The sequence below is a fragment of the Acomys minous genome (assembly GCF_964271855.1).
Source record: "Acomys minous genome assembly, chromosome: 13".
Taxonomy (NCBI): domain Eukaryota; kingdom Metazoa; phylum Chordata; class Mammalia; order Rodentia; family Muridae; genus Acomys; species Acomys minous.
The window spans coordinates 69,699,144-69,717,302 of NC_140495.1; the positions used below are offsets into that span (position 1 = coordinate 69,699,144).

An 18,159-nucleotide genomic window follows, 5' to 3' on the forward strand; every position below is an offset into this window, starting at 1 on the left:
CAGTTTTTTTCCCCCAGAGCTATGCTGGTATCAGACTTGAACAATTTGAAACCAGGGAACTGATACCTGCCACTTCAAGGCCAGGGACCGATTTTTCTTTTTTGTTTTTTTCGAGACAGGATTTCTCTGTGTAGCCTTGGCCGTTCTGGACTTGCCTTGTAGACCAGGCTGGGCTGGACTCCCAGAAATCAGCCTCCTACTGCCTCCCTGAGTGCTAGGATTCCAGGCGTGTGCCACCAAGCCTGGCTATTTCTTTCTTTCTTTCTTTCTTTCTTTCTTTCTTTCTTTCTTTCTTTCTTTTAAGCCAGAAGTTAGGACAGAATAATTTTGTCTGTTTTCAGGTTGGAGGTACTGCTAAAGTAGTTCCAGAAAATTTTAAAAGCAGTTTAGAAAATTAGTATGTGTATAGGTGTTCTGCCGGCATGCTCAGTGTTCATTGCTCCGTGTGAATTCCCTACACACAGAGGACAGAAGATGGTGTTGGATCTCTCAGAACTGGATGGTTATGAGCTGCCATGTGGATGCTGGGATTCAATCTGGATCCTCTTGCCATTTTCCCACCTCTCAGCCCTCTCTCCTTCCCTGCCCTCCCCAGGGCTTGCTCTCCCTTCCCACCTCCCTCCCTTGCTGCTTCCAACAAGCCTGCATTTATATAGTATAGCTTCGCTGCCCCTAGCTCATTCTGATTAGTTAAATCAACCAAAGATCATGATGACTATTATCATATTATTATTATTACTAGTACTATTATGTTTTCTCAAGACAGAGCTTATCTGTGTATCCCTGGCTGTCCATAAAAATTATCTCTGTTGACTAGGCTGGCCTCAGTCTCACAGGGATCTGCCTGCCTCTGTCTCCTGAATCCTGGGATTAAAGGTGTGCACCACCACTCCCTGTCAAAGACGAGGAATTAAAAACAAAATACTTTATTTGTATTTATGTGTGTGGGTTCAAGGCCAAGCCACTTGAGTTGCTTTCAATAATAAAGATTCAAATCCTTTAATACCTAGGGCCACCCTACTCAACTAAAACTGGAATAGGAGATCCAATTCCAGCTCATCGAACTCAGTGCATTGTTATCTTATTGATTTTTAGAGGGTATTTATCTTTGAGGTTCGAAGGGCCTCAGAGCCCTGTAGATTAGGAAAGGCAGTAGATAGTATATAGAGCAATAACTTTGTTTATGTATGTATGGATTTATTTACTTATTTATTTTGGTTTTTGGAGACAGGGTTTCTGTGTGTAGCCTTTGCTGTTCTGGACTCACTTTATAGACCAGGCTGGCCTTGAACTCACAGAGATCCATTAGCCTCTGCTTCCCAGAGTGCTGGGATTATAGGTGTGTGCCATGAACTCTGTGATAGAGCAGTAGTATAAGAAAGTAATTTTCTTCCAGATCCTACCTTGGGACTGTTTCATGCTAAGAGTTTAGGGATTTTTTTTTTTTTTAATTTAAGGACATGTTGGGTAGGTGTCTCCTAAGCTTGTAATTCTTGAGTAAAGTTCACAAGACAGATGGCTTAATCTTATCTACTAAACACACAAATGTTTCTTGAAAAGATGGGTGAGTGGAGTTGGAAAGATGGTCAGCGGTTAAGAACGCTGGCTGCTCTCCCAGAGATCCTGAGTTCAATTCCCAGTAACCACATGGTGGCTCACAACCGTTTATAATGGGATCTGATACCCTCTTCTGTCCCGTAGGCATACAGGCAGATTGAACAATCATATACATAAATAAATCAATCTTCAGAGGTGGTGGTAGAAGCCTTTAATTCCAACACTCAGGAGGCAGAGGCAAGCAGATCACTGTGAGTTCAAGGCCTGCCTGGTCTACAGAGGGAGTCTTGGACTAGCAAGACTACTTAGAGAAACTGTGTCACAGAAAATACAAATAAAAATAAAGAAAGAAGGAGGCTGGGTGGGGAAGTACACTCTTAGTCCTAGCGCTCAGGAGGTAGAGGCAGGAGGATCACTTGAGGTCCAGGACAGCCAGGGCTTCATAGAGACCCTGTCTCAAGCAAAGCAAAGAAACAAAAATACCAAAGAGGGTAAAAGAAAAAAAAAAAGTCCTGGCCTCACTTTGTAGACCAGGCTGGCCTTGAATTTACAGAGATCCTCCTGCCTCTGCCTCCCCAGTGCTGGGATTAAAGGTGTGCACCACTACTGCCGCCACCACCACCATCACCACCACCACTACCACCACCAGGCTTAAATAAATAAATCTTTTTAAAAAATCCCCCACTGGGTGGGTCCCTACCTTAAGGTGTGTTAAGGGTGGGGTGTTCAGCTCCAGTGTATAAAGCAGGGCCCAGGCCTTGTCCACACCATTCTGCAGTCAGTTGCTTGGCCTTGCCTTCTTCTGAAGTTGGGGGACGATTTGAGATGGAAGTGGACGCGGCCGGTGAGAATGCCTGGTGGATGAACCCTGAAAACTTTGATGCCCCATTGGTGTTATTCATAGACCACAGCCAGGAGGAGCTCATATTTGGTAGGTAGCCTCGGCCTATACCTTTCATGGTTTCCACCTTTCTCCTTTTTTCCCCCCCCTCCTGTCAGTCAGCCTCAGTTGCTCAGTTGTGTGACAGTCACCCTGGGGAGGTGACATAGGGAACCAAAGAATAGCCTAGTAAGAAAACTGTAAGTAGGACTTGGATCACTCACGTTTTGTTGGGTTGCTTGTATGAACACAGGTGAGGGTTACCCATAGGAGTAGAAAGTCAGCGGTATCACCATAGCATACTCCAGATTGCAAAGCTAGAGGCCCAGAGCACCCTGAAAAGCAGCCTGCAGGCAGTTCAGTGGGTTGGAGTGTGTTCTTTCCTAGTGGACCAGTGGGTGTGAGCATCTTTCAGGTAGCTCAGATGGTCTTTACTTTCTCCCAGTTTCTGAGACTGAGTTTCTCAGTTGATCAGTCTGTCTGAGAGTGACTGTTGGCATTTTTTTTCTCTCCTTACATACTCTTTTGTTTTTGGGGGTTTTGGCTTGTTTTTGTTTTTCGAGCCTGTGTTACTGTATTTCTCTGTATATCCTTGACTGTCCCTACAGCTAACCTTCTGGCTTACATAATCTTGCGGCGTTGATAGCCAGGGAGTCTAGTCAATTTTGAGAGATCTATCGAAGTTGTTTGCTTCTGTCTTAAGAGGCTTTCTTGCAGGAAGGAATGTTTGATTTTTTTTTGTTCATTTTTGAGATGATGTCTCTCTATGTTGTGCTATCTGGCCTGGAACTAGTTATGTAGACCAGGCTGGCCTTGACCTTAAAGGGATCTGCCTGCCTCTGTCCCCTGAATGCTTAGATTAAAGGAATATACCACTGTGATTGGCACAACCTATTTGATCTCCTTTTCCCACTCTCTGTGTTGTACAGCTTTACTCCAAACAGAAGCTTTTTTTTGTTTGTTTGTTTTTTGGTTTTTCGAGACATGGTTTCTCTATGTAGCCTTGGCTGTCTAGGGCTTTCTTTGTAGACCAGGCTGGCCTGCCTCTGCCTCCCAGGTGTTGGGATTAAAGGTGTGTGCCACCACACCTGGCCAAACAGAAGCTTTTGTTCTTGGAGGTAACTGCTACACAAGACTTCTCTTCTCCTGGGCTCCTGTCCATAAAGCAAATGCTAGTGCTTCTGTTCCTCCTGCCATCTCTTTTGTGTACAGGCCATGAAGACTTACACCTCCGACGCATCGAGGAACACAGCGGCACCCTCATTCAACTGGAGGCTTGGTTCACCGCCTCAGGCCAGACCCGAGTCTCTGTGGTTGGACCATTGAGAGCAAGGCAGTGGCTGATGGATATGATTTGGAGTTTGGGTAGCCAGGAGAATTACCACCAGGCTCGAGGTGGGTGCCTTTGGCAGAATTGGGATCGAGGGGCTGATTAGCTGTCTAATAATTGGTGTGTGGTACCCTAAATGCTCACCCAGCATCCCAGGGATCTGGGGATCCAGATGCTCCTCAAAATCCATTCAAAGGAAAACAGCTGTATGTTACAGCCAGGTTTTACTGCATGAAGCCACCTGTGGTGGCTGGGCCTGGCTGAGATCTTCCCCTACCATGTTCCCTAGAATATTTGGTTGCCTAGTTTTAAACCGTTGCTTCACCATGGTTTGCCATTCCCTCCCCAGGCCAACAGATGTTACTGCGTGTCCAGAATCAACGCCTGACCACAGTTGACTTGGATGCCGCTCTCAGGGTGCAGGCACATAGCTGGGGCCTGTCTCCAGTAATCAGGCAGAAAGGGTCCACCTAAGACTGATTTCTCCTGGTGTAAGCTACGATGTGAGGATTTTCACCAGCCTTTGAGAAAAATCTGAAGGACTGTGAAGGGACTTGAATTGGCCCACCATCCTGTCACTCACGGGCATCTCTCTGAGAGAAGTCTGCCAATCATAAGACAGTGCCGTGATGGAAAACACCCAGTAAACCCAGTTACCTAATGTTCAATGCCTTTTATGGGTTACTCTCTTCCCTTTGGACAAACTATCCCACCTGATATATTTGCTAGCTGTGTTCCTAGGTCTGGGCAGACTATACTGTCTCTTCTGTAGTCTGTGTATTATAAACCCTGGCTAGCCTGGAACTCACTTTGTGGATCAGGCTGGCCTTGAACTCACAGAAGTCTGTCTGCCTTTGTCTGCCTCTCCGAAGGTGGGATCAAACCCATGCATTGCCCTGCCCAGTAATATGATTATGTTACAATCTCAAAAATAAAAGAAATAAAGCCAGGTGTGGTGGTGTACGCCTTTAATCCTAGAACTGGGTTGACAGAGGCAGGCTTGGGTCAGCTTGGGCTAGATAGATATGGTCTCAAACAAGAAAATAAGGGCTTTTCTTGAGGGGGACAAAGCAGAGACAGTTTGCTGATGCTGGTCGCTTCCTCTGAAGTTTGGTCCTCTATGGAGAGATGCCAAAAGATTTCTCAGTGAATAGATTTTATGATCTCCAAAATATCAATGAGAATAAGAAGCCTGTGTGACTTTTTTTTTTTTTTTTTTGGTCTGTGTCATTTACTGTCTTTTTTATTTTCCCTTTGTATTCCTGGCTGTCCTGGACTGCACAGGGATCTCCCTGCCTCTGCCTTCTGATTGGTGGGATAAAGGAGGGCACCACCTCACCAGCCTTCTCACTGTCTTTCTTTGGAGATGAGTGTTTGTGGTTCTGACTGCTCTATATACCCAGCTCCTGAGTTGGCTGAAGCTTCAGCCAATCAGATCCTGTACTTTGGGATGGTACCACTTTGGGAACTTCCATTTGACATTTGTTGGTTTTGTTAGGCGCCAGGAAGGCATTTTTGAGTCTACCTTCTGCGTTAGTGATTAAAGAGACCTGTTGTGCTAATGCTTACCAGCAGTTGTCATGTGGACAGACAGCAAGAGGAAACACCAACAGTGTCCAAGGGACAGGGACAGGAGAGGCAGGAAGAGCTTGGAAGTTTGATGAGGAAGTGGATTAAAGGACATGTTGCCTTTTTCTCCAGCTCTGTGAGATGGGCTTGGAAGTTTCTGCGTTTGTGGTTGCTTCACTTGTGTTTTTTTTCTTCTTCTTCATTCTCTCTCCTTGTTTTCGTAAAAACATTTTCCCAGTTCTTTTTCAGCAAAGGTGCTAGTATGCTTTACACCAAAAACCTTAACTGCTCCATCATTTTTTATAATGTAGTTGATGTGACATGACTGTAAGTGAAGGTATTAGGATAAGATTGGGCAATCTTTTTTGTTTTTTGAGTGTTTTTAAAAAATATGTAGAATGTCACTCTGTAGCTTGTAGTGGTGTTCTAGATTACTTTTTATTGTTTTAATAAAGATCATGACCAAAACAAATCAGTCATCAGACCTAGAGAATACATTTAAAAAATCAAAATTCAATACTTTAGAATTAGATGAGTTGTAAGGAGAATTCTTACAGTTAATGAAAAAACAAAAAAAAAAATACAACAACAACAACAATAATAACAACAACAAACAGATATAGCCGGGTGCATTGGTTCACACCTATTATCCCAGCACTCAATTTTTTTTTACCTTGGTTTTTTGAGAAACACAGTTTCTTCATATAACCTTGGCTGTCTAGGATTCACTTTTAGACCAGACTGGCCCACAACTCACAAGGATCTGCCTGCCTCTGCCTCCCAAGTGTTGGGATTAAAGGCGTGTGCCACCACACCTGGCTCAGTTTTTTTCCCCCAGAGCTATGCTGGTATCAGACTTGAACAATTTGAAACCAGGGAACTGATACCTGCCACTTCAAGGCCAGGGACCGATTTTTCTTTTTTGTTTTTTTCGAGACAGGATTTCTCTGTGTAGCCTTGGCCGTTCTGGACTTGCCTTGTAGACCAGGCTGGGCTGGACTCCCAGAAATCAGCCTCCTACTGCCTCCCTGAGTGCTAGGATTCCAGGCGTGTGCCACCAAGCCTGGCTATTTCTTTCTTTCTTTCTTTCTTTCTTTCTTTCTTTCTTTCTTTCTTTCTTTTAAGCCAGAAGTTAGGACAGAATAATTTTGTCTGTTTTCAGGTTGGAGGTACTGCTAAAGTAGTTCCAGAAAATTTTAAAAGCAGTTTAGAAAATTAGTATGTGTATAGGTGTTCTGCCGGCATGCTCAGTGTTCATTGCTCCGTGTGAATTCCCTACACACAGAGGACAGAAGATGGTGTTGGATCTCTCAGAACTGGATGGTTATGAGCTGCCATGTGGATGCTGGGATTCAATCTGGATCCTCTTGCCATTTTCCCACCTCTCAGCCCTCTCTCCTTCCCTGCCCTCCCCAGGGCTTGCTCTCCCTTCCCACCTCCCTCCCTTGCTGCTTCCAACAAGCCTGCATTTATATAGTATAGCTTCGCTGCCCCTAGCTCATTCTGATTAGTTAAATCAACCAAAGATCATGATGACTATTATCATATTATTATTATTACTAGTACTATTATGTTTTCTCAAGACAGAGCTTATCTGTGTATCCCTGGCTGTCCATAAAAATTATCTCTGTTGACTAGGCTGGCCTCAGTCTCACAGGGATCTGCCTGCCTCTGTCTCCTGAATCCTGGGATTAAAGGTGTGCACCACCACTCCCTGTCAAAGACGAGGAATTAAAAACAAAATACTTTATTTGTATTTATGTGTGTGGGTTCAAGGCCAAGCCACTTGAGTTGCTTTCAATAATAAAGATTCAAATCCTTTAATACCTAGGGCCACCCTACTCAACTAAAACTGGAATAGGAGATCCAATTCCAGCTCATCGAACTCAGTGCATTGTTATCTTATTGATTTTTAGAGGGTATTTATCTTTGAGGTTCGAAGGGCCTCAGAGCCCTGTAGATTAGGAAAGGCAGTAGATAGTATATAGAGCAATAACTTTGTTTATGTATGTATGGATTTATTTACTTATTTATTTTGGTTTTTGGAGACAGGGTTTCTGTGTGTAGCCTTTGCTGTTCTGGACTCACTTTATAGACCAGGCTGGCCTTGAACTCACAGAGATCCATTAGCCTCTGCTTCCCAGAGTGCTGGGATTATAGGTGTGTGCCATGAACTCTGTGATAGAGCAGTAGTATAAGAAAGTAATTTTCTTCCAGATCCTACCTTGGGACTGTTTCATGCTAAGAGTTTAGGGATTTTTTTTTTTTTTAATTTAAGGACATGTTGGGTAGGTGTCTCCTAAGCTTGTAATTCTTGAGTAAAGTTCACAAGACAGATGGCTTAATCTTATCTACTAAACACACAAATGTTTCTTGAAAAGATGGGTGAGTGGAGTTGGAAAGATGGTCAGCGGTTAAGAACGCTGGCTGCTCTCCCAGAGATCCTGAGTTCAATTCCCAGTAACCACATGGTGGCTCACAACCGTTTATAATGGGATCTGATACCCTCTTCTGTCCCGTAGGCATACAGGCAGATTGAACAATCATATACATAAATAAATCAATCTTCAGAGGTGGTGGTAGAAGCCTTTAATTCCAACACTCAGGAGGCAGAGGCAAGCAGATCACTGTGAGTTCAAGGCCTGCCTGGTCTACAGAGGGAGTCTTGGACTAGCAAGACTACTTAGAGAAACTGTGTCACAGAAAATACAAATAAAAATAAAGAAAGAAGGAGGCTGGGTGGGGAAGTACACTCTTAGTCCTAGCGCTCAGGAGGTAGAGGCAGGAGGATCACTTGAGGTCCAGGACAGCCAGGGCTTCATAGAGACCCTGTCTCAAGCAAAGCAAAGAAACAAAAATACCAAAGAGGGTAAAAGAAAAAAAAAAAGTCCTGGCCTCACTTTGTAGACCAGGCTGGCCTTGAATTTACAGAGATCCTCCTGCCTCTGCCTCCCCAGTGCTGGGATTAAAGGTGTGCACCACTACTGCCGCCACCACCACCATCACCACCACCACTACCACCACCAGGCTTAAATAAATAAATCTTTTTAAAAAATCCCCCACTGGGTGGGTCCCTACCTTAAGGTGTGTTAAGGGTGGGGTGTTCAGCTCCAGTGTATAAAGCAGGGCCCAGGCCTTGTCCACACCATTCTGCAGTCAGTTGCTTGGCCTTGCCTTCTTCTGAAGTTGGGGGACGATTTGAGATGGAAGTGGACGCGGCCGGTGAGAATGCCTGGTGGATGAACCCTGAAAACTTTGATGCCCCATTGGTGTTATTCATAGACCACAGCCAGGAGGAGCTCATATTTGGTAGGTAGCCTCGGCCTATACCTTTCATGGTTTCCACCTTTCTCCTTTTTTCCCCCCCCTCCTGTCAGTCAGCCTCAGTTGCTCAGTTGTGTGACAGTCACCCTGGGGAGGTGACATAGGGAACCAAAGAATAGCCTAGTAAGAAAACTGTAAGTAGGACTTGGATCACTCACGTTTTGTTGGGTTGCTTGTATGAACACAGGTGAGGGTTACCCATAGGAGTAGAAAGTCAGCGGTATCACCATAGCATACTCCAGATTGCAAAGCTAGAGGCCCAGAGCACCCTGAAAAGCAGCCTGCAGGCAGTTCAGTGGGTTGGAGTGTGTTCTTTCCTAGTGGACCAGTGGGTGTGAGCATCTTTCAGGTAGCTCAGATGGTCTTTACTTTCTCCCAGTTTCTGAGACTGAGTTTCTCAGTTGATCAGTCTGTCTGAGAGTGACTGTTGGCATTTTTTTTCTCTCCTTACATACTCTTTTGTTTTTGGGGGTTTTGGCTTGTTTTTGTTTTTCGAGCCTGTGTTACTGTATTTCTCTGTATATCCTTGACTGTCCCTACAGCTAACCTTCTGGCTTACATAATCTTGCGGCGTTGATAGCCAGGGAGTCTAGTCAATTTTGAGAGATCTATCGAAGTTGTTTGCTTCTGTCTTAAGAGGCTTTCTTGCAGGAAGGAATGTTTGATTTTTTTTTGTTCATTTTTGAGATGATGTCTCTCTATGTTGTGCTATCTGGCCTGGAACTAGTTATGTAGACCAGGCTGGCCTTGACCTTAAAGGGATCTGCCTGCCTCTGTCCCCTGAATGCTTAGATTAAAGGAATATACCACTGTGATTGGCACAACCTATTTGATCTCCTTTTCCCACTCTCTGTGTTGTACAGCTTTACTCCAAACAGAAGCTTTTTTTTGTTTGTTTGTTTTTTGGTTTTTCGAGACATGGTTTCTCTATGTAGCCTTGGCTGTCTAGGGCTTTCTTTGTAGACCAGGCTGGCCTGCCTCTGCCTCCCAGGTGTTGGGATTAAAGGTGTGTGCCACCACACCTGGCCAAACAGAAGCTTTTGTTCTTGGAGGTAACTGCTACACAAGACTTCTCTTCTCCTGGGCTCCTGTCCATAAAGCAAATGCTAGTGCTTCTGTTCCTCCTGCCATCTCTTTTGTGTACAGGCCATGAAGACTTACACCTCCGACGCATCGAGGAACACAGCGGCACCCTCATTCAACTGGAGGCTTGGTTCACCGCCTCAGGCCAGACCCGAGTCTCTGTGGTTGGACCATTGAGAGCAAGGCAGTGGCTGATGGATATGATTTGGAGTTTGGGTAGCCAGGAGAATTACCACCAGGCTCGAGGTGGGTGCCTTTGGCAGAATTGGGATCGAGGGGCTGATTAGCTGTCTAATAATTGGTGTGTGGTACCCTAAATGCTCACCCAGCATCCCAGGGATCTGGGGATCCAGATGCTCCTCAAAATCCATTCAAAGGAAAACAGCTGTATGTTACAGCCAGGTTTTACTGCATGAAGCCACCTGTGGTGGCTGGGCCTGGCTGAGATCTTCCCCTACCATGTTCCCTAGAATATTTGGTTGCCTAGTTTTAAACCGTTGCTTCACCATGGTTTGCCATTCCCTCCCCAGGCCAACAGATGTTACTGCGTGTCCAGAATCAACGCCTGACCACAGTTGACTTGGATGCCGCTCTCAGGGTGCAGGCACATAGCTGGGGCCTGTCTCCAGTAATCAGGCAGAAAGGGTCCACCTAAGACTGATTTCTCCTGGTGTAAGCTACGATGTGAGGATTTTCACCAGCCTTTGAGAAAAATCTGAAGGACTGTGAAGGGACTTGAATTGGCCCACCATCCTGTCACTCACGGGCATCTCTCTGAGAGAAGTCTGCCAATCATAAGACAGTGCCGTGATGGAAAACACCCAGTAAACCCAGTTACCTAATGTTCAATGCCTTTTATGGGTTACTCTCTTCCCTTTGGACAAACTATCCCACCTGATATATTTGCTAGCTGTGTTCCTAGGTCTGGGCAGACTATACTGTCTCTTCTGTAGTCTGTGTATTATAAACCCTGGCTAGCCTGGAACTCACTTTGTGGATCAGGCTGGCCTTGAACTCACAGAAGTCTGTCTGCCTTTGTCTGCCTCTCCGAAGGTGGGATCAAACCCATGCATTGCCCTGCCCAGTAATATGATTATGTTACAATCTCAAAAATAAAAGAAATAAAGCCAGGTGTGGTGGTGTACGCCTTTAATCCTAGAACTGGGTTGACAGAGGCAGGCTTGGGTCAGCTTGGGCTAGATAGATATGGTCTCAAACAAGAAAATAAGGGCTTTTCTTGAGGGGGACAAAGCAGAGACAGTTTGCTGATGCTGGTCGCTTCCTCTGAAGTTTGGTCCTCTATGGAGAGATGCCAAAAGATTTCTCAGTGAATAGATTTTATGATCTCCAAAATATCAATGAGAATAAGAAGCCTGTGTGACTTTTTTTTTTTTTTTTTTGGTCTGTGTCATTTACTGTCTTTTTTATTTTCCCTTTGTATTCCTGGCTGTCCTGGACTGCACAGGGATCTCCCTGCCTCTGCCTTCTGATTGGTGGGATAAAGGAGGGCACCACCTCACCAGCCTTCTCACTGTCTTTCTTTGGAGATGAGTGTTTGTGGTTCTGACTGCTCTATATACCCAGCTCCTGAGTTGGCTGAAGCTTCAGCCAATCAGATCCTGTACTTTGGGATGGTACCACTTTGGGAACTTCCATTTGACATTTGTTGGTTTTGTTAGGCGCCAGGAAGGCATTTTTGAGTCTACCTTCTGCGTTAGTGATTAAAGAGACCTGTTGTGCTAATGCTTACCAGCAGTTGTCATGTGGACAGACAGCAAGAGGAAACACCAACAGTGTCCAAGGGACAGGGACAGGAGAGGCAGGAAGAGCTTGGAAGTTTGATGAGGAAGTGGATTAAAGGACATGTTGCCTTTTTCTCCAGCTCTGTGAGATGGGCTTGGAAGTTTCTGCGTTTGTGGTTGCTTCACTTGTGTTTTTTTTCTTCTTCTTCATTCTCTCTCCTTGTTTTCGTAAAAACATTTTCCCAGTTCTTTTTCAGCAAAGGTGCTAGTATGCTTTACACCAAAAACCTTAACTGCTCCATCATTTTTTATAATGTAGTTGATGTGACATGACTGTAAGTGAAGGTATTAGGATAAGATTGGGCAATCTTTTTTGTTTTTTGAGTGTTTTTAAAAAATATGTAGAATGTCACTCTGTAGCTTGTAGTGGTGTTCTAGATTACTTTTTATTGTTTTAATAAAGATCATGACCAAAACAAATCAGTCATCAGACCTAGAGAATACATTTAAAAAATCAAAATTCAATACTTTAGAATTAGATGAGTTGTAAGGAGAATTCTTACAGTTAATGAAAAAACAAAAAAAAAAATACAACAACAACAATAATAACAACAACAAACAGATATAGCCGGGTGCATTGGTTCACACCTATTATCCCAGCACTCAATTTTTTTTTACCTTGGTTTTTTGAGAAACACAGTTTCTTCATATAACCTTGGCTGTCTAGGATTCACTTTTAGACCAGACTGGCCCACAACTCACAAGGATCTGCCTGCCTCTGCCTCCCAAGTGTTGGGATTAAAGGCGTGTGCCACCACACCTGGCTCAGTTTTTTTCCCCCAGAGCTATGCTGGTATCAGACTTGAACAATTTGAAACCAGGGAACTGATACCTGCCACTTCAAGGCCAGGGACCGATTTTTCTTTTTTGTTTTTTTCGAGACAGGATTTCTCTGTGTAGCCTTGGCCGTTCTGGACTTGCCTTGTAGACCAGGCTGGGCTGGACTCCCAGAAATCAGCCTCCTACTGCCTCCCTGAGTGCTAGGATTCCAGGCGTGTGCCACCAAGCCTGGCTATTTCTTTCTTTCTTTCTTTCTTTCTTTCTTTCTTTCTTTCTTTCTTTTAAGCCAGAAGTTAGGACAGAATAATTTTGTCTGTTTTCAGGTTGGAGGTACTGCTAAAGTAGTTCCAGAAAATTTTAAAAGCAGTTTAGAAAATTAGTATGTGTATAGGTGTTCTGCCGGCATGCTCAGTGTTCATTGCTCCGTGTGAATTCCCTACACACAGAGGACAGAAGATGGTGTTGGATCTCTCAGAACTGGATGGTTATGAGCTGCCATGTGGATGCTGGGATTCAATCTGGATCCTCTTGCCATTTTCCCACCTCTCAGCCCTCTCTCCTTCCCTGCCCTCCCCAGGGCTTGCTCTCCCTTCCCACCTCCCTCCCTTGCTGCTTCCAACAAGCCTGCATTTATATAGTATAGCTTCGCTGCCCCTAGCTCATTCTGATTAGTTAAATCAACCAAAGATCATGATGACTATTATCATATTATTATTATTACTAGTACTATTATGTTTTCTCAAGACAGAGCTTATCTGTGTATCCCTGGCTGTCCATAAAAATTATCTCTGTTGACTAGGCTGGCCTCAGTCTCACAGGGATCTGCCTGCCTCTGTCTCCTGAATCCTGGGATTAAAGGTGTGCACCACCACTCCCTGTCAAAGACGAGGAATTAAAAACAAAATACTTTATTTGTATTTATGTGTGTGGGTTCAAGGCCAAGCCACTTGAGTTGCTTTCAATAATAAAGATTCAAATCCTTTAATACCTAGGGCCACCCTACTCAACTAAAACTGGAATAGGAGATCCAATTCCAGCTCATCGAACTCAGTGCATTGTTATCTTATTGATTTTTAGAGGGTATTTATCTTTGAGGTTCGAAGGGCCTCAGAGCCCTGTAGATTAGGAAAGGCAGTAGATAGTATATAGAGCAATAACTTTGTTTATGTATGTATGGATTTATTTACTTATTTATTTTGGTTTTTGGAGACAGGGTTTCTGTGTGTAGCCTTTGCTGTTCTGGACTCACTTTATAGACCAGGCTGGCCTTGAACTCACAGAGATCCATTAGCCTCTGCTTCCCAGAGTGCTGGGATTATAGGTGTGTGCCATGAACTCTGTGATAGAGCAGTAGTATAAGAAAGTAATTTTCTTCCAGATCCTACCTTGGGACTGTTTCATGCTAAGAGTTTAGGGATTTTTTTTTTTTTTAATTTAAGGACATGTTGGGTAGGTGTCTCCTAAGCTTGTAATTCTTGAGTAAAGTTCACAAGACAGATGGCTTAATCTTATCTACTAAACACACAAATGTTTCTTGAAAAGATGGGTGAGTGGAGTTGGAAAGATGGTCAGCGGTTAAGAACGCTGGCTGCTCTCCCAGAGATCCTGAGTTCAATTCCCAGTAACCACATGGTGGCTCACAACCGTTTATAATGGGATCTGATACCCTCTTCTGTCCCGTAGGCATACAGGCAGATTGAACAATCATATACATAAATAAATCAATCTTCAGAGGTGGTGGTAGAAGCCTTTAATTCCAACACTCAGGAGGCAGAGGCAAGCAGATCACTGTGAGTTCAAGGCCTGCCTGGTCTACAGAGGGAGTCTTGGACTAGCAAGACTACTTAGAGAAACTGTGTCACAGAAAATACAAATAAAAATAAAGAAAGAAGGAGGCTGGGTGGGGAAGTACACTCTTAGTCCTAGCGCTCAGGAGGTAGAGGCAGGAGGATCACTTGAGGTCCAGGACAGCCAGGGCTTCATAGAGACCCTGTCTCAAGCAAAGCAAAGAAACAAAAATACCAAAGAGGGTAAAAGAAAAAAAAAAAGTCCTGGCCTCACTTTGTAGACCAGGCTGGCCTTGAATTTACAGAGATCCTCCTGCCTCTGCCTCCCCAGTGCTGGGATTAAAGGTGTGCACCACTACTGCCATCACCACCACCATCACCACCACCACTACCACCACCAGGCTTAAATAAATAAATCTTTTTAAAAAATCCCCCACTGGGTGGGTCCCTACCTTAAGGTGTGTTAAGGGTGGGGTGTTCAGCTCCAGTGTATAAAGCAGGGCCCAGGCCTTGTCCACACCATTCTGCAGTCAGTTGCTTGGCCTTGCCTTCTTCTGAAGTTGGGGGACGATTTGAGATGGAAGTGGACGCGGCCGGTGAGAATGCCTGGTGGATGAACCCTGAAAACTTTGATGCCCCATTGGTGTTATTCATAGACCACAGCCAGGAGGAGCTCATATTTGGTAGGTAGCCTCGGCCTATACCTTTCATGGTTTCCACCTTTCTCCTTTTTTCCCCCCCCTCCTGTCAGTCAGCCTCAGTTGCTCAGTTGTGTGACAGTCACCCTGGGGAGGTGACATAGGGAACCAAAGAATAGCCTAGTAAGAAAACTGTAAGTAGGACTTGGATCACTCACGTTTTGTTGGGTTGCTTGTATGAACACAGGTGAGGGTTACCCATAGGAGTAGAAAGTCAGCGGTATCACCATAGCATACTCCAGATTGCAAAGCTAGAGGCCCAGAGCACCCTGAAAAGCAGCCTGCAGGCAGTTCAGTGGGTTGGAGTGTGTTCTTTCCTAGTGGACCAGTGGGTGTGAGCATCTTTCAGGTAGCTCAGATGGTCTTTACTTTCTCCCAGTTTCTGAGACTGAGTTTCTCAGTTGATCAGTCTGTCTGAGAGTGACTGTTGGCATTTTTTTTCTCTCCTTACATACTCTTTTGTTTTTGGGGGTTTTGGCTTGTTTTTGTTTTTCGAGCCTGTGTTACTGTATTTCTCTGTATATCCTTGACTGTCCCTACAGCTAACCTTCTGGCTTACATAATCTTGCGGCGTTGATAGCCAGGGAGTCTAGTCAATTTTGAGAGATCTATCGAAGTTGTTTGCTTCTGTCTTAAGAGGCTTTCTTGCAGGAAGGAATGTTTGATTTTTTTTTGTTCATTTTTGAGATGATGTCTCTCTATGTTGTGCTATCTGGCCTGGAACTAGTTATGTAGACCAGGCTGGCCTTGACCTTAAAGGGATCTGCCTGCCTCTGTCCCCTGAATGCTTAGATTAAAGGAATATACCACTGTGATTGGCACAACCTATTTGATCTCCTTTTCCCACTCTCTGTGTTGTACAGCTTTACTCCAAACAGAAGCTTTTTTTTGTTTGTTTGTTTTTTGGTTTTTCGAGACATGGTTTCTCTATGTAGCCTTGGCTGTCTAGGGCTTTCTTTGTAGACCAGGCTGGCCTGCCTCTGCCTCCCAGGTGTTGGGATTAAAGGTGTGTGCCACCACACCTGGCCAAACAGAAGCTTTTGTTCTTGGAGGTAACTGCTACACAAGACTTCTCTTCTCCTGGGCTCCTGTCCATAAAGCAAATGCTAGTGCTTCTGTTCCTCCTGCCATCTCTTTTGTGTACAGGCCATGAAGACTTACACCTCCGACGCATCGAGGAACACAGCGGCACCCTCATTCAACTGGAGGCTTGGTTCACCGCCTCAGGCCAGACCCGAGTCTCTGTGGTTGGACCATTGAGAGCAAGGCAGTGGCTGATGGATATGATTTGGAGTTTGGGTAGCCAGGAGAATTACCACCAGGCTCGAGGTGGGTGCCTTTGGCAGAATTGGGATCGAGGGGCTGATTAGCTGTCTAATAATTGGTGTGTGGTACCCTATAAATGCTCACCCAGCATCCCAGGGATCTGGGGATCCAGATGCTCCTCAAAATCCATTCAAAGGAAAACAGCTGTATGTTACAGCCAGGTTTTACTGCATGAAGCCACCTGTGGTGGCTGGGCCTGGCTGAGATCTTCCCCTACCATGTTCCCTAGAATATTTGGTTGCCTAGTTTTAAACCGTTGCTTCACCATGGTTTGCCATTCCCTCCCCAGGCCAACAGATGTTACTGCGTGTCCAGAATCAACGCCTGACCACAGTTGACTTGGATGCCGCTCTCAGGGTGCAGGCACATAGCTGGGGCCTGTCTCCAGTAATCAGGCAGAAAGGGTCCACCTAAGACTGATTTCTCCTGGTGTAAGCTACGATGTGAGGATTTTCACCAGCCTTTGAGAAAAATCTGAAGGACTGTGAAGGGACTTGAATTGGCCCACCATCCTGTCACTCACGGGCATCTCTCTGAGAGAAGTCTGCCAATCATAAGACAGTGCCGTGATGGAAAACACCCAGTAAACCCAGTTACCTAATGTTCAATGCCTTTTATGGGTTACTCTCTTCCCTTTGGACAAACTATCCCACCTGATATATTTGCTAGCTGTGTTCCTAGGTCTGGGCAGACTATACTGTCTCTTCTGTAGTCTGTGTATTATAAACCCTGGCTAGCCTGGAACTCACTTTGTGGATCAGGCTGGCCTTGAACTCACAGAAGTCTGTCTGCCTTTGTCTGCCTCTCCGAAGGTGGGATCAAACCCATGCATTGCCCTGCCCAGTAATATGATTATGTTACAATCTCAAAAATAAAAGAAATAAAGCCAGGTGTGGTGGTGTACGCCTTTAATCCTAGAACTGGGTTGACAGAGGCAGGCTTGGGTCAGCTTGGGCTAGATAGATATGGTCTCAAACAAGAAAATAAGGGCTTTTCTTGAGGGGGACAAAGCAGAGACAGTTTGCTGATGCTGGTCGCTTCCTCTGAAGTTTGGTCCTCTATGGAGAGATGCCAAAAGATTTCTCAGTGAATAGATTTTATGATCTCCAAAATATCAATGAGAATAAGAAGCCTGTGTGACTTTTTTTTTTTTTTGGTCTGTGTCATTTACTGTCTTTTTTATTTTCCCCTTGTATTCCTGGCTGTCCTGGACTGCACAGGGATCTCCCTGCCTCTGCCTTCTGATTGGTGGGATAAAGGAGGGCACCACCTCACCAGCCTTCTCACTGTCTTTCTTTGGAGATGAGTGTTTGTGGTTCTGACTGCTCTATATACCCAGCTCCTGAGTTGGCTGAAGCTTCAGCCAATCAGATCCTGTACTTTGGGATGGTACCACTTTGGGAACTTCCATTTGACATTTGTTGGTTTTGTTAGGCGCCAGGAAGGCATTTTTGAGTCTACCTTCTGCGTTAGTGATTAAAGAGACCTGTTGTGCTAATGCTTACCAGCAGTTGTCATGTGGACAGACAGCAAGAGGAAACACCAACAGTGTCCAAGGGACAGGGACAGGAGAGGCAGGAAGAGCTTGGAAGTTTGATGAGGAAGTGGATTAAAGGACATGTTGCCTTTTTCTCCAGCTCTGTGAGATGGGCTTGGAAGTTTCTGCATTTGTGGTTGCTTCACTTGTGTTTTTTTTTCTTCTTCTTCATTCTCTCTCCTTGTTTTTGTAAAAACATTTTCCCAGTTCTTTTTCAGCAAAGGTGCTAGTATGCTTTACACCAAAAACCTTAACTGCTCCATCATTTTTTATAATGTAGTTGATGTAACATGACTGTAAGTGAAGGTATTAGGATAAAATTGGGCAATCTTTTTTGTTTTTTGAGTGTTTTTAAAAAAATATGTAGAATTTCACTCTGTAGCTTGTAGGGGTGTTCTAGATTACTTTTTATTGTTTTAATAAAGATCATGACCAAAACAAATCAGTCATCAGACCTAGAGAATACATTTAAAAAATCAAAATTCA

General features: G+C 44.6%; 3 protein-coding genes across 3 annotated transcripts; all 3 read left to right on the top strand.

Moving 5' to 3' along the window:
- Positions 1-2,330: 2,330 nt before the first annotated feature.
- Positions 2,331-4,716, top strand: LOC311581154 (KH homology domain-containing protein 1-like). Its single transcript, XM_084753182.1, has 3 exons — positions 2,331-2,488; positions 3,650-3,832; positions 4,117-4,716. Exons 1-3 carry the CDS (start codon positions 2,383-2,385, stop codon positions 4,239-4,241), a joined length of 414 nt encoding a protein of 137 aa, XP_084609308.1. The 5' UTR covers positions 2,331-2,382; the 3' UTR covers positions 4,242-4,716.
- Positions 4,717-8,487: 3,771 nt separating this feature from the next.
- Positions 8,488-10,873, top strand: LOC311581289 (KH homology domain-containing protein 1-like). The gene is made up of 3 exons (XM_084753394.1): positions 8,488-8,645; positions 9,807-9,989; positions 10,274-10,873. The coding sequence occupies exons 1-3, from the start codon at positions 8,540-8,542 to the stop codon at positions 10,396-10,398; spliced, it is 414 nt and encodes a 137-aa protein (XP_084609520.1). The 5' UTR covers positions 8,488-8,539; the 3' UTR covers positions 10,399-10,873.
- A 3,764-nt stretch (positions 10,874-14,637) lies between these two features.
- Positions 14,638-17,025, top strand: LOC311580261 (KH homology domain-containing protein 1-like). The gene is made up of 3 exons (XM_084751667.1): positions 14,638-14,795; positions 15,957-16,139; positions 16,426-17,025. The coding sequence occupies exons 1-3, from the start codon at positions 14,690-14,692 to the stop codon at positions 16,548-16,550; spliced, it is 414 nt and encodes a 137-aa protein (XP_084607793.1). The 5' UTR covers positions 14,638-14,689; the 3' UTR covers positions 16,551-17,025.
- The last annotated feature ends 1,134 nt before the right edge of the window (positions 17,026-18,159 follow it).